Source organism: Propithecus coquereli, unplaced genomic scaffold, assembly GCF_000956105.1.
Source record: "Propithecus coquereli isolate 6110/MARCELLA unplaced genomic scaffold, Pcoq_1.0 Scaffold100, whole genome shotgun sequence".
NCBI lineage: Eukaryota > Metazoa > Chordata > Mammalia > Primates > Indriidae > Propithecus > Propithecus coquereli.
Window position 1 is genome coordinate 3,655,614 of NW_012133859.1, and position 16,313 is coordinate 3,671,926.

Here is a 16,313-nt window from a genome sequence, read left to right on the forward strand (position 1 = left end):
ACTAAGTTACATTCATCAGAGGAGACAATTTAGCAAACACTAGGTGATTTTTCACTTTTAACAGTGGCATAACATTGTGCTCAAGGATTTAACTTATTAGACTTCTCTGATTTAAATGCTCCAATTCGTCCTGGGCCTACAAGCTGGGTCAACATCAGGACTTGGGTTTTACAACCAAAGGTTCCTGGCTCCCCTCTATCCCCCAAAATACAACCAGCTAGAACAATTTTCACTGGCAGTTATCTAGAAGCCCACAAAACAAAAGGGCATTTCATCCCAAGAACTGGGGCCACACAACTGCTTCTCTCAAGAATTTGAGAGAGAAAGAGACAGGCTGAGGCTAGAGGCAAAGAGCTCAGGACTCTCTTGCTAATCCCTGCTGGCTCTAGAAAAACTGACCCTGTGAGTTCTGTGCTCTGCCTTTCAAGAGTCAGCTCAAGGTAAGGCCATGAGATGCGATGTCCTGGTTTCATCATTGGAAAGCCACTACCCACTTCCCGCAGACAGCGCACTGCTAGAGGTATCTGGATTCCTGGAATGCCTGTCAGAAAATCCCATGGCTCTCAGCCATCATTTTCAAGTTTCCAAGTTTACTTGCCATAGAACAAAATTTATTTTCTTCAAATCGTCACTGAACAGTAAAGCAAGATATATGATGAGACTAACTCCTTAATCTATGTTATAATGTACCAACTATTAAAGAACTAGATAAAGAAATTTTGAATGATTGTTTTATGTACGTAAAGTTGCTTTTTTCTAACTTATACTTAGAAAAGCATGACAATTATATGTTTTTTAAAGGCGACATATGCACAGAAAAAGGTAACATGCACACATTCTCATTTGTTAAGAGGCCTTTATTCACTCAGCTGCTATAGTTTCAGGCAGAAATGAAAAGCCATTATGATACTATCAATCAGGTTTCAATGCAGTACTAGGAATGAGCCACACAAGATGTTAATTTGGTTCAGTTGACAGCTCTGTATAAATCCTGTTCACAGATTGTAGAGTTTGTGTTTATTAAAGAAGTAGGTCAAGCAGGAGTCCTTCTCAGAACACACACACTTTGAGAATCATATTTTCACAAATGAATATTCCAGGTACAAATATGGACATGTGAATGGCACATGATTAAAATTATCTACATTTTATTATTGATAACACCATCAGAAATCAGACCGTGCCTTTAATATTATGTACTAGTTCAGTATAACACTTGTGAACTTTACGAATACTCTTTAACTATCCAGAGAAACTACACACATGCCTAAGTGTACAGGGCCACCACCATCTTCATACTAAATTTTGAAGGAAATACTTTAAGCTTAGTTTAGATGACAAAAGCAAATTTTCCCATGGAGTAAATAACAGTCTGTGAGTTAACAAGCCATTAGGTTTACAGCAAAGAAAAGAAGCAGTTCCTTTTCATTTAAAGGCTTAAAATGGCATTCGTCATTATGAGAGGTGAATGGTCCGCTGTTTGATCCGCTTTTTTAACAGTGAAATTCACGCTGAGTGCTGCTTAAGGGTACTGATTAAAACCCCATGGAGAGAAGGCTTGGCTTATTCTGAGATCTTGCACAAACGGAAAATTGATCTAGCACGATGCTGGAAAGAGGAAGATCTAACGCTTGCTGACTAACCTGAGACTCTCAGCTGCGTGGCCAAAGGACAGTGGGAGGTGATTTCTAGCTACTGCCACGTGAAGGGAGGTTTCTGAGCCCAGCACCTGCGAACGTGAATGGACGAGGGTGGCTCACGGGAGCGAAGCAGTGCCTCTCTCCAGCTCCAAAGATCTGCTTATCAGCCACTATACTTCATCCTTAAGATAAAGTGGTTTTTTTTTTTTATTTTTTAGCGTTAACATAAGCACTACCCAGTACCAGACACTAAGAATCACTGCACGCAACTTACCAAATCATCATCAAAGAAATTCAAAGAATAAATGTGTTAATTTCACATTTCTAATGTGATAAATAGTATTATATTTTGGAAACTGCAGTGGACAAACACAGGAAAGTATCCCTTCAGGTATAAACTGAATCACTTTGACAGAGCCACTGGCCAAACCAAAATGTAAAAAGATTATAACAACATGAAAGGGACCCACAAATGCCTCAAATTGCACCAGAACAGACTTTTCAGGCTGGACAGGATATCTGAGATAATCCACTCTCTTCTCCCACTAAGCAGGTGAGAAAACTGAGGCCAAGAGAAGCGAACTTGGCAAGATCACCAGCTGCCGGGTTAGGACAAGGGTGGAAATTAATTGAGCCTGGATATACACACAGGTGATTCTGGAGTTAATGAGACTTTTCCTACAAAAGTTATCTCCATTAGCATGCCTTCTCTGGGGCACAGGAGCACCTCCAGAAAGGAGACAAATACATTAACAAAACCAAACTGTTAGTGAAGTAAGTCCCTTGGTCCTGCGGTGCTAATATTTTTTGCAAATCATCATCAAGGACTCAAACAGCTTCTGCATTATGAGAAACTACACAGCAGAAATTGTCACATGTAAATTGTGGATGCATTCAGAAGGGCTGTGGACAGTACAGGCTCCAAGAAAGAACGGGAGACAATGCCCTGGTGAAATTGTGTATCAGTCAACCTGAAAGAACTCTTTTTAGAGTGCTTTTTAGAAATGCTTTGGAATTACACTAGATCACTTGGTCTAATCTTCCCCAACCACAATTAGAGAGCAAGCCTCAATTTCCTCACCTGACAAATGGGGAAACACAGGCACAGAAAGCTTAAGACACTTACCCAAGGTGGCCCAGTATATCGGTGGTGGCCCGAACTGCCAGGCCAGGGGTGGGGGCGTGCCTAGCATCTTTCACAAACTTCCTAATTCCTCCCTCTGGCTCTATTTTCATCAACAGCCTACTGATCTTAATTTAATTTCCCCAATAGTTTCCCCCGCTTAGAAGAGAACCAGCTTGGAGAAACCTAATGCACACTACTTCAGCCAGGTGATCAAGGTGAAAATCAACGCTCGTAAATCCTGCTGATGGCACATACTCTTGATAGGATGTGACGAAAGCAACACTGTACCTCTGTGGTCCTTCTCCCCAAAACACATGACCCCATTCTAATCTGGAGAAAAACTTCAGACAAATTTCAAGAGGGGGCATCCTACAACATACCTGACTAATATTCCTCAAAACCATCAAGGTCAACAAAAACAAGGAAATTCTGAAAAACTGGCACAGCTAAGAGGAGCCTAAGGAGACACGACAAATAAATGCAACGAATTATTCTAGATGAGATCCTGGAACAGAAAAATGAGATTAAGTAAGAATTAAGGAAATCTGAATAAAGTACAGACTTTAGTTAATAAGCATGTATCAATTAGTGCTTCATTAATTATAAAAAATGTACCACACTAATGTAAGATGCCATGAATGGGGAAACTGTGTGAGAGGGTAGGGGGTGTGAAAATAAATAAAATTTAAGGAAACCCCCAAAAATACTTTAAGCCTTGAGAGAGCTGTGACTGTGACCAGAGTCACGTAGCATGTAGTTGCAACCTCTGCTTCTCAGATTACAGATTAACTCTCTTCCTCATTGTTCTTATTCTATAAATGAAGAGGAGAGACCAGAGACCAGGCCTCCCGCCTTCCAATCACTGATCTTTGCTATAGACTATTGCTCTAGATTATTGTCTTGTACCTAACTCAGGCCAGATGGCACAAAAGACCCCATGACTGCCCCATTCAGGGCAGAATGTTACATATACTTTTCCTGAAAGAAAAAGACCAACTCAACTAATCAGATCATCATAACCACATATTAAGCCTAATATATAATAGAAAGATGTTGAAAGTCTGTCAAGCTTCCCAAAACTTTGTCTATATTAAGGAACCTCAAATTTCTATGCTTTGGAAGACTGATTTCCACTCTTTGGAATTCTGTGTTTTCCGGACAGCTGTCCTCAAATTTTGCTCTTGAATAAACTCTTTATGCTAGATTCTGACCTTTTTGATTGTTCTAGGTTGACAAGGGTATATGGGAACTCTGTACTGTCTTCTCAATTTTTCTGTAAATCTAAAATTGTTCTAAAACAAATAAAGCCTGCTAGAGAAAGAGAAAGAGAAACCAACTAATGTGAGATTCAAATCCACTGGACAGTCTAATTCCTCAGCAGAGATGGATCCACTTCATACACCTTCATAAATTTTTCGCTTGGGGCTCTAGTTGGCAGGAAATGCTCCTGAGAGCCTAGAAACTTCTGTAAGAACTGAGTGTCTTTAACATACATGGAGCTGGAGAACAAACTATGAGCCCATGGTAACACTGTCCCGGTTTCTATCCCTTATCAAGTTATTAATTCCTAAACTTATTGATTCATTTATGAAGATTTGATTTTAAAAGATGACCTACGTGGTTAAAATGCATTTATATTCCTAGATGGAAATCTTTTTCTATGGAAAATCTCTTAAAACATTAATCTTTATTTCTGTCAATAAGGCCTAAAAACAGAAAATCTTTTTCTCATGTAGTTCAGACTTTATTTGTTGGATAAATTAAAATACTGGAAAAGAGGAAACTTCTGATAAATGAGTGGCTGAACACACTTTATTATGTATGATTGTAGGATTTATGTCATCATATCCATTGGCAATATATCTTAACTTTGTTTCCAATTATACAAACTACTTTATTAAATGAATTCAAGCTTTCATAGTATTCATTTTTAAAAGAAATCTAAAACTTAAGCACATTTCTCATGGGTCCTGTGTATGCAACTGCTGGGTCACAAATGTATTTTCTGCTTAGGAACCATGTTTTTTTAAGTCCCCCGGGTGCTTTTCCTTGTCTTCTTCATCCTCCCTTTTACTAAACTTTGTAAAACTTTGGTAGTAAAAAAAGTTATTGCCTGTGCATATTTGCAATTTAAAATAATTCTAGAAATTCATACTGGACGAACGATGTATGAAATTCCCTATTTTCATGGATGTCTTTTATTGATTTCCAACATTACGCATAACCCAGATGTTATTTCCAGCTAAGACGTTCTCTTACAATTCTCAATTTAAACGCTTCTCCTAAAAGGTGGCAACGTAGAAGAGCACACAGGAGCACGGAAGCAGGCGGACAGCAAATCCCAAAACACATTTCAACCAATTGCAAAACACGAGCTATTTCTCTAACTATCTCAAAAGAGTAATTTAGAGTTTTCTTCATCTTTACACTCCCATAGGGAACGTCCATAAAATATAGAGAGAACTTTACACTGCTGTGCACAGCACACAGATTGGAACACCAGGCAACACAAACGCCTGTCAGAGCCTGTGCTGGCCCCTCCCTGGCAGCCCCTCACTTCCGTGAGAACCACCAGGGACCAGATTTCTCTCCTTATATCCAACGTCACCCTCTCCTAAGTCCCTTGACAAGTCTGCATTCTGCCCATGAAAATTTGGGATCCAAAATGAAGGAATAAGCAAGCAGTCATAAAGTGATCATACCATTAGTCTTTACACCTGAAAAAAGTGTTATTTCCATGAGCACAGCTTCCAAAGGCACGTTATATAAAATACTAGAGGATTTTTAGGGCATTGCTTTGTCCTCCTTTTTTGCACATTCATTTCACAATGTCCACTTTGATACAAGTCAGGCACCTCAACCATTCTTTTTAAGTAATACAAATACATTTTTAAGGCAGAATTTTAAAAAAATCAATTCTTACAAAAATTATCTCACTAGAATATTAATCCTCATACTTTCTTCATTTTTCCACTTCTCATATGTCCAGCTGGTGGAGTGAATGATGTTCCCTGCACCAACTGGCCCAGCTCTTTTCTCTTCCATTTGGAAATAGCACCTGTACCATAGGATGGATGGATGACGGACGGTACATGAAGAGGGAGCCCATGTTTGCCCCTGGTTGGGCAAGGAGTCAAGTGTTCAGTCAACAGCTACTGCACCCTCATCCCTAAGAGCCTCTCACGGTGCAGTCCTCTGAACTGACAGCATGGGCAACCCATCAGGAAGATTCCAGCAGAGCACCCCGACTCAGTGTAGCCCCGTTCTTCTTCCACGATAGCAGTGTTGCTCATGCCCCAAAAAAGAAGTCTAAAAGGAAATCCCAAATGAAAATGCCTCCCTCCCTTCACTTCCAAATCCTCACACATTGCCAACCTCACAAATTCATGTTGCCCAATATTGTAGCAAAATACGAACCATTTCCTACAATGAGCCCCGATTTTATCCTTGTGTTCAGTTTGATCATATTTTCATATTCTTCATTTTCCCACTCTTGTAAATTACCATAGGATTTAGGTCCCCGTCACTAAACTATCAGTTCAGAGATACATCTTGGTGGCTCAGTCCCCTGCCCGCCCTGCCCTCCGTTAACCACAGCATTGAAGGCAAGTTCCCTACCTTTCACTGAGACTTCTCCACAACTGCGCACCTGCAACAGCGAGAGGTAAAATGTGAAACTTAACCGAGGTATTTTTCTCCTGAGACATTTTTCAACTTAGAAATATTCCAAACTATTTAAAGTGGAACACTTAGATCTTTAAACTCTAGAAACTATCAAATCATACAGTGTATATATACGTCTGGCACCATGACTAATACAGCAATTAGTCCACAAATATTTATTGAGATCCTACTATTAACAAACACAAAACACTCAGGTAGGTACCATGGGAGATGGAATGCTCTGTAATACCTGGTCCCTGTCTCATGGATTTTACTGTCCAGCGGGGCAGACAAAATATGTACTCAAGTAAATATGAACCAAGGTATGTAGTATAGGAACTGTACAAGAGGCACAGACCATGAAAGTTCAGGGAAAGTTCAGGGAAATGTGGCTGCTCAGAAAAGGGCCAATAATAGAAGTGGCATTTAAGGTGAGTCTTGACATGGTGCTGACAAAAATAAGACAACTGTTATCTGAAAAAAAAAAAGGAGATTTTTACTTATTCATTCTTTAGACGTTTTGAGTTTATATTTAGGCTCAAATGAAATCAACAGAAAAAATATATATACCTAGATCTCACTTGCTTTCTTAATTTTCCAGTGAATGTCTTTATTGAACTATCTTGATATTAAACTCTCAGCTATCAGCTTTAATAAAGCTCAATATAAGAAATAATATGAGAAGATTTCCACATTTTCCATCAAACAAAAGGCCAAAGGCATTGTTCCCTTATGTTCTTCAATCTCCCCTTTCAAAGATCTATGTGATAAATTCTTTTTAATATTTACTTCCAGTAATAAATTTCTCAAAATTGCTTTTTTCATTGTTAGAAATGTGCAATTAATCTGATTTCCCTTTGTGCCTTGGCTGCCAGTAAGCACTAGGATAAATCTATTGCTCAATCGTGGTCACCATGTTAGACTCCTGCTTTTCTACTCGACCTCTTTTAAACAGTTTTGCATTTTATGTTCCTAATAAGCTGCTTCACACATTCTGGAGTTAGGTGGCATATAAAAACAAATCAACAACTTAAAGGAACCCAGGGAATTGTGAGCAGTAGTGAAGTCTCAACTAAAATTGGAAAGTTGGACAGACTAAATTCTGGAGGCATCACCTCGTCTTGTCATCTGACATTTCTCTAACAACACTGAATTCAAGAGTGGAGAAAGTAGATAATGGTATGGGATGTTTGCTTGCTCCTTTTATTATTAAAAATTGGAGAAATTAGTATGGTTGATGGATAAGGAAACAAGGACCTTCAGAATGGTACGGACAGCATCTCTGTAACCACTGAGTGGAGGTTAGGCAGGTGCCGTGTAGAGGGAAGAAGTCGGGCCAACAACAAGGCTGTGAGACAGTATAGATGGCAAAAGGCTGAACAGGAAGAGAGTCAAACTCATGGACAAAGAGCTGGTTCAACAGGAGCAAGAGGCCAGGGAGGGGCAGATAAAGGGTACACTGAGAACCAACTCTCAGACTCTGCAGGTATTAGAGACACAGTACTTCCAAAGGCCAAGGTCAAAGATGAGGCTACCTAGTAGGTGACCAAACCTAGGCCGTCAGACAAGCCACCATCAGCGTACAAATCGGAATGGCAGAAGAGAGTGCAGGAAGGACTACAGTTCATGGGCCACCACCCCTACTGGGTCCACAGTCAATAGCAATCGGGTGCTGAGGACATGGCATAAGTGGACAGTGGAGATTTAGCAGGAGGGAAGGTGTAAAGAGGCAGTGGTTGCAAATGCTCCACAGGTGGCAGGGGGAGCCATGGGACCACCTGCTGAGTCCCCCTCTCACAGCACAGGGCAGTAGCTGAAGAGGATCTTCAAGGGAGCCAGGGGCAGAAATGACTGTTCTATCTCAATGAGAGAGGGGAAAAGGTGGTTAAGGAAAAGTTTAAGGATGCAGGAGGAGTTTTCCAGGCCACAGAAGAGTTCCCCAGAGCCCAAACAAAGGGGTTAATGCAGGGAAGCATGCGCTCAGGGCACACACCAGTAAGAAAGACCCATCGCAGCTGGCAGTTGTTTGCACAGGTGGCTCACAAACTGGAGACTGGGTTCCTGTAGGTCTCACAAAGTTGATTCCCAAGATGGTATCTCTGCCTTTTTTTTTTCCCCCATCTATTTCATACTAAGCATGTAAGATGGTATCGAAGATAATAACTGGGAGCAGTCAAACCCAGAGGAGCAGAAAGTGGAATGGTGGCTGCCAGGGGCTGGAGCAAGGGGAAAAGGGAGACCCGGCTGTTCAACGTGTGTGGAGCTCCAGCCATCAATGATGGAACGTTCTAGGGATCTGCTGTACAACAGTGAGCATATAGTCAACAATACTTTGCACTTAAAAATTTGTTAAGAGAGTAAAAAAAACAGTAACTAGGGGGAGGGGTACAATTAAACTCTTAACAATAAAAGTTTAATATCTTTAGCCAAAAAAATACGGAAGCAGTGAAGCTGAGAGACAGGGAAGGAGGTAGAGGCCCAACGAGCCCTGATGACGTGGTTGTCCTGTTGCTGCTGCTGTCGTTGCTATAAGCTGAGATAGCTAATGAGACCAACTGGAAGTTCAGATCAAAGCCATGGAGTGACCACGACTGCATGTGGGTCTGACTTGAAGCCAAATCGTGCCTTGCAGAGACCAATTCATCCAGTGGCGCCCTGCGCTCAGAGGCCTGCACATGCCGGCTCCTGCCAACTATTCACGGGCTCAAATGGGTCTTTGTCCCAAAAGACTCTGCTAAAGGAGGAAGAAGCCAGCACCAGTGTTTCCTCAGTCACAGGCTAAAGAGCTCTGGGAATGCACAGTAATTATTCTCATTTCTTTTATTTTTTTTTTTTCCTTTGCAGTAGAAATGCTATACTTGGAGCAATGTCACCCGGTGAAAACCGTGACAGAAAGATTGGCCTCTGACAAGGGCCTGCCCTACAGGGTGGAGTGTGTCTGGATCCCTCTGAAACCCCAGTGCCTGCGAGAGGCCTTGACATGGAGGGGGCAGTCACAGACCGACCCAGGAACGAACAAAGCTCGTGTGGTCCCGATGCTGCGACGGCAGAACAAAGCGGCCTGTTACTGTGCCGAAGGCATTTCTATTTCATGCCTTTATTTGATCCCTATAAAACCCTGTGGGAGAAGGAGGGTTTATCTACCATTTTACAAGACAGAAAGGTTCAGATGGTACAGTAGGCTGAATAACAGCTCATAAAGATATAGAGTCTTAATTCTTGAAATCTGTGAATGCTACTTTATATGGAAAAAGGGTCTCTGCAGATGTGATTAGGTCAAGAAACGTGAGATGAGGAGATTACCCTGGACTATCGCGGTAGGCCCCAAAGGCAGTCGCAAGCGCCCTCCCACAAGAGAGACGGGATCTGACACAGGCAGCACAGGAGGTAGTGTGACAGGAAGCCATGACTGCAGTGGCGCAGCTCTAAGCCACGGAGTTCCGCAGCACGGAGGCTGGGAGAGGCAAGGGACAGAGCCTTCCCTAGAGCCCCGGTGGGGGGGCGGTCCTGCCGACACCGTGATTTTGGCCCAGAGATGCAGACTTTGGACTACTGGCCTCCAGAACTATGAGAGAAGAAATTTCCGTTGTTTTGAGCCACCGAGTTTGTGACAATTTATGACAACAGCCATGGGAAACAAATAGAGTCTACTATGTGGATTCTCCACAGCTAGGAAATGAAATGAACTAGCTCAAGAATTAGACTCTTGGTGGGTAAACTCACAACCAGAGGATGCGGTGTGCACTGTGTGGGGGAAGGGCATGCCTCTAGCCCTGGCTCTGGCGAGACAAAGGCATTACTTATAATCAAAATGTTTGTACCCCTATAATAGCCTGAAATTAAGAAAAAAAAAAGAATCAAATGCTTTAGGCTAGGATTCTTTTAACTCTACCATCTCAATTTTTTTTAAAGGACTGAATCTTGGCAATGTAAAGGTTTCCCGCAATTTGTAAGTATGAAATGTCCACATTTGCATGAGTATCAAGCCAATGAGTCTACACTAGACATGATCTCTGTGTGAGGGGCTAAGAGCGAGAAAAGGACAGTTCTGAAGTCTTTCAACTTCATCCTTGGACTTCCACATTTGTCTTTCCTTATAACTTGTTCCCTGACTGGGGCCAAATTTCACATACATGGAAAATACTGAGATGCTTGGTTTGCTTTTGAGTCAACTTGCTCTGCCGAGCTGAAATGGCTGCAGATAAATGTGTGAGTGGCTTTATCTTCTAAGAGTCCCATGAGGGAGGTACTACGAGGGTGAAAATATCACAAAGCCTGTTTGAGAAACACAGGCTCTCCTCTATCAGTCACAAATCGGGGCTGAAACACGGCAATCTCCATGGATTGATCTGACCGACTCGACAAAACCCTAATGCACAGAGAAGGCGGCTCCGTACATCTTTGGCGAACAGGTGTCAGAGCAAGGGCCTGCTAAGGCTAAAAGTTGGGGAGATAGGTATCTGTTCTCTGAAAGAGAAAAAAGGAAGATGAAGGGCAAGGGAAGAGAAGGAAGATCGTGCACAAGAATATAACCTAAATCTACAGATCAATGAAAAGCATTAACTGGACAAAAACACAGTTGTGTGTCTTCCCGGAGCACTGGGAAGAGATGACCTTCAAACCTGGAAACACACTAGTGTAAAACAACCTTTCTAAAAATGGTTTACATGAAGATTTGGTTTAAAAACAGTGTAGACTTAAAATATAAACTGGATTTAAAGCAGACCCATGGAAGATCGTGATAGGAAATCCATAGCAGCTTATACCCATCTCGCGTCAGCAATAGGGAAGCGCCTCCCGCAACGCAGGCCTCAGTATCCCCACCAGGACCAGAATGCTGGGCAGTTCTCATGCACCTCAACACACACGGACCTCAACCAAAAGTATCCCTCCGTTTGGGGGCACATTTGGTGTAATTAAATGCCTCATTATAACCTCCTCTTGAGCACTTTTGATCAAATCTATCTTCTTACATTTAGGTTCATAGGGTTCAATTACTCCCAGGAGGGCTTTTTGCCCATGTACAAAAATTAGCTCAAACACGGGTAGATGAGGCCCCTTCAAATATGGAAAAGCTTGACTCAGATTTATAACACAGTTAAATTACTCAAAAAACACTTTAAGCAAATTTTAAAAAAATAATTCAAGCTCTCACTTTTAAACTTAATGCTGAAAATTAATTCATTTTTCATTAACTTAGTTTTCAAAATCTATTTAACCATCACTTAATTTTTGTGAAATCCTGAACTAATTGCTCTTTCTTCACTGAGGCAGAGAAAATTTTTATATACTAGTCATTTTCCAGCAGCCCAGTTCCAACATGTAGGACGGAATAAATATTTAATTGTTAATCTTCACTGTAGCCTACTCAAATATCAAAATGGTATTTAAAATAGCACTTCAAGCCAAGAAACAAACTAGCACACACAGACCTTTGGCCCAGGAGCAGTAGCTATGACTAGAGACAACATTAGTTTAAAAAAAAAGTATTATATTGGAAACAGCCAAGTCAATGCTTATATAATCTATTATTTTGTTCCCATCCAAAGGCCTAACTGGTTAATATGCCTACACAAAGACCAGAAATTCAGGATCTAGAAAATTAAATATCATAAAAATGAAATCAGGGCGTTCTTACCTCTTGTTCTAGATAAAACCATATCCTTTATTATTTGCATAATAACACGCCCCAGTATCATGACAGAAATCAGGTGATACACTCTCCATGGAGTCAGCGCAAGGAACCTGTAACAGCAAAGCAGACCAATCATTATTTCAATTGGAGGATTTTAATCCTTTTTAAAAATTAGGTTTACTTCCTGCCACAGAAACAAAAAATGCATTCAATAACGATTTCACTTTTCAAAATCACCCCATGTGACTGCATGGGAGTTATTTAATAGGCATCAGAGTCAGCAAAATAAAAGTGCTTAAGCCAGATGCACTTCTGTGCTAGGCTTTCTGCTCTACCCTCTAATTTGGGCAGAAGATTTGCTATCTTGGGTATGGTCCCATATTGCACTGAGAGCTGGGCTTCTCCCCTAGCAGATGGAGAATGGAACCAACCTGAAAGAGTTAGGATGGGCTGGAAAGCCAAGCCGCAGAGCTTTCGACAGACCCACAGGAGCTACGGCAGATGCCCTTTACTCCCTGTCCTCTGTCTTGTGTTTTTCTTTCATGCCCTGTTCACTTCTCTGACTACCGCGCCCCCAAATCTTCAAAATAGCCATTATTAAGGATCCAGTTTGCTAACTCTTTCTCTTTAAGATCACTCCCCTTTTGTCACCTGTCTACCTCCTCTCTGGAGGGAAACAAACTATGAATAAAAATGCTTTACTACAAACATCACACAAACCCTGCAGTACTTTTTTGGGTTGGGCTTATAAAGGAATAAAATGGCATAGAAGTTACAAGGAGCTTTGAGCCTTCCTATGAGACCAGAGGTTGAAACTCCTATCTTATACAAGTTAATTGGCCAAGCTGCCAATTGATATTAACTTTGATGGAATCTGAACTCATAAAAAAGTTCATTTTAAAAATGTTTAATACTGGTTGCAAGGCCATCTAGAGAAGTAAAGGACACATGAATGCTGCCTTCTTTGAACTTGCTTTCTCATCAGACAAACACAGGCTGAGCTAACAAAGTCCAAAGCAAGTCCCAGGTGCTGTACTAGAATATGGCCAAAGAGTGAGGAGAGCACAGAAGGAGAAATCACTCCAAAGCAGGGAAGGTTTTATAGATGTGGCACTCGACCTTGGTCTGGAAGGATGGATGCAATTAGAGGACACAACATGAACAGAAGGTCAGAGTCAGGGGAAGGGGAAGGCACTTACACCAGGCAGGCTATGGCATTTGGTCTTATGCTACAGGCAACAGAGAAAGTCAAAGGTATAGAGCAGGAAAACGAAATGTGGGTAAGTTAGGAAAATGCCCAGGGGATGGCAGAAAGCATGAGGTGGGAGGGAAGGGAGGAAGCCCAGAGTCCAGGCCATCTGCTAGAAGGCCATGCAGTGTGTCTGGTGAGGAGTGGCTCAGCAGGAGGTGCTGGGTGAAGCTGGGCACCAACTTCCACGCAAGCTCTAGCTCTGTTCTAATGCTAACCGTGTGTGTGGCCTGGGCCAGCAAAATGAGTGGGCCGACTAGGTCAGTGCTTCTTAATTACTGGTGTGCAACCACCGCCAGGCCGGCTGCCTGGAAAGCTGGATAAAATGCAGATTCCTAGGTTCCAGGCTCCTCCCCCTGAAACAAGTGGTCTAATTACTAGTATTTGCATCCAATAAATACTTATTTATGGGTTGCTACACTGGGCCATGCACTGTGCTACCAAAAGGGAATAAATGGTGAATAAGGAGAATAGAGAGAAACAGACAAAAAGATAAAATCAATAAAAATGCCATAATCCACGCCTTTAGCAACAATCATTTGTCCCTCCACTAAGGGGCCACCACTTGCTCTATATTTGTGGCCCTTACATTTGTTTTCACCGAGGCTTCGTTTTGGTGTTTGTTTTGTCTGGGGCCTGCCTCCTCACTGTCAGTGTATGATCAATTCTTGCTGCTGTGTGCGTGCTGGCTCCCCCAGTTTCCCCACCTCACGTGGGAGAGACAGTTTTCAAAATTTTAGATAGCGACCCATAGTAAGAAATTCATTTACATCTAAATACCTATAAATGAAAACAAGTTTCAAAAAATAATGTCTACCCTTACAACTCATACTGCCTTTCAATATATTCCATTCGATTCTATTAGGTGTTTAACTGCTGACTCTGACTCACAAAACTGACTCAGGACCCACTAACGTGCTGTAAAACAGTTTGGCTCACACCGCATCACAGGGAACCAGTCTGTTTCCTTAGAATGGCCTTCCTTGCAGGGACAGAGAGTTCCCTTAAGTTTAAAGGTCTTTAATGCGAACCAGAAAGCCATTTAAGTATCTTTTAAAAAACAAGGGAATGCAATACCAACTGAAGAAGTGAAAGCCATTATTTTGTCAGTGGAACTGAGAATAAAAAAAGAATAAAAAAATTAGATAATAACAGGACTTTGACCCACAGACCTTGTTGCCAGATCTCATTTGGAGGGCATTGTCATAGCTCAAAGGTCACTGGGATGTCTTTTCCCTTTGTGTCCTGGGCAAGGGTCCAGTTGGGATCTTGGCCAAGGTCTTGTTGATCATTAAGAATCCTCAGTCAGCTGAGAAGGCAACCCCAATGATTGCTTGGGAGGGTAATGCCGAGACTATGTAGAACTATATCATTGATTCCTTGGTAGGCTGCATTTGTTAGCCTCAAGAATGATGTATAGAAATGTTTGAGAAATAAATCCCTAAGATGAATAACTGGTATTTATAAAAATCTTTGCATATTTGGTATTTTAATTATTTATAATGTATAAGATCATTCGTCTCATGGTTCCACTTTAAAATATCTGGTTGAGTAATTTAGACTTGTGATTTGAAATTAAAATCTTAGAAATATTTATGAGTTTAATTTATTCATTTTACAGGTATTACCCAATAGTTGAGAAGGCTTAGGTTGTCAGACAATTGAAGTAGTTTATAAAAAGCTTTGTTTTTGGTAAATTTAAAACATATACAGATTTTAATGAGCCCAATTTCAATTTTCCATTCATGGTCAGTCTTGTTTCCCCTAATATTATATATTCCCATCTGCCAAGCAGCTCCTTCCTACCAAATTATTTGAAGCAAATCCCAAACATTATATAATCTAATCTGTAAATATTGCCATTTATCTTCCAAAAAGGGTCTTTTTAAACAAACAATACCACTATCATATCTAAAAAAGCATTTTGATTCTTAATGTCATCAGATATTCTGTCAAGGTTCATATTTCCCCAATCATTTTTGCACCACACACACAGAATGAAAGAGGATCGGAAAAAGTCACACATCGAAATCGGTAGATGTTTATTTTAAGTTTCCTGGCCTCTATAGGTCCCCTGCCATCTTTGGGTTTTTTTGTTTTTTTATTTTTTTGAATTTTTTTGTGGAAGAAACAGACTCATTTGTCCAGTAAAGTTTTCCAGACTCTGGGAGTCACTTATGGTACCCTTGTGGTTTACTTTAACATTTTCTTCTATCCTTCATGCAGACTATAAATTGGCAGTTGGATCCAGAGGCTTGATCAGATTTAGTTTTCGGATTTTTTTTTTTCTTTCTGTAAAACCTCAGGATAGGTGGTGATATGTGTTTCCAACAAAAAGCACATATACTGCCCGGATGTCTGGTGCTTACATTTTTGTGACATGGCAGCCATAGATGATCACCACCTAGTCATTAATTCCTCAGAGGCTACACAGGGGTGACAGCCCTTCCTTCCTGCTTCAGGTATTAGCTGGATCACATTTATAAAGAGAAACTCCCCCTCACCAATGTCTAATTACCATCAGAGACGGAGCTCATAAGAAAGGCAGGATCAATTCTTGATTCTTTCCCTCTATCTATCAGGGTATTTTTTTAAGATAATGAGGCAGTTACTTAGTGCTGTCTAAAGGTAACTAACTTGGATTTCTTCATTCTCTCTTTCCCCCCTGTTACCAGGACTCAGGAATTCGCACACACTTGGTGTGTTTCAGTCCACCGCAGTGACATCCTTACTGGTCCTCCAGCCATCCCGCGGGAGCTTACTCAGGTTGGCTCTCAAGTCCCTTTGGCACAACCTTAGTTATTTTGACAGTGAAGTACTTTAAAGGGACACAGAATGTATAAAACTTACAAATGCAGTTTAAAATGTTCAAAGGAGTATAACTCAACTTTTTAATGAAACTAATCAATCACCAAAGGCTCTCTTAAAAATGGTTGTTAAAATTTGCTAGATTTGTAAACTAATGTTTTGTCAGCTAAGATGGAAAGCTCAAGGAAAAAT

General features: G+C 41.1%; 1 protein-coding gene across 1 annotated transcript in view; it reads right to left on the reverse strand.

Moving 5' to 3' along the window:
• Positions 1–12,179, reverse strand: part of FAM134B (family with sequence similarity 134, member B) — an 88,753-nt gene extending 76,574 nt beyond the window's left edge. The window contains exons 1-2 of the mRNA XM_012642759.1: positions 12,068–12,179; positions 6,385–6,415 (exon numbers count right to left, since the gene is read on the reverse strand). Coding sequence (XP_012498213.1) covers positions 6,385–6,415; positions 12,068–12,128 — 92 coding nt within the window. The 5' untranslated portion in view covers positions 12,129–12,179. The remainder of the gene's footprint in view (positions 1–6,384; positions 6,416–12,067) is intronic.
• Between the last annotated feature and the right edge of the window lie 4,134 nt (positions 12,180–16,313).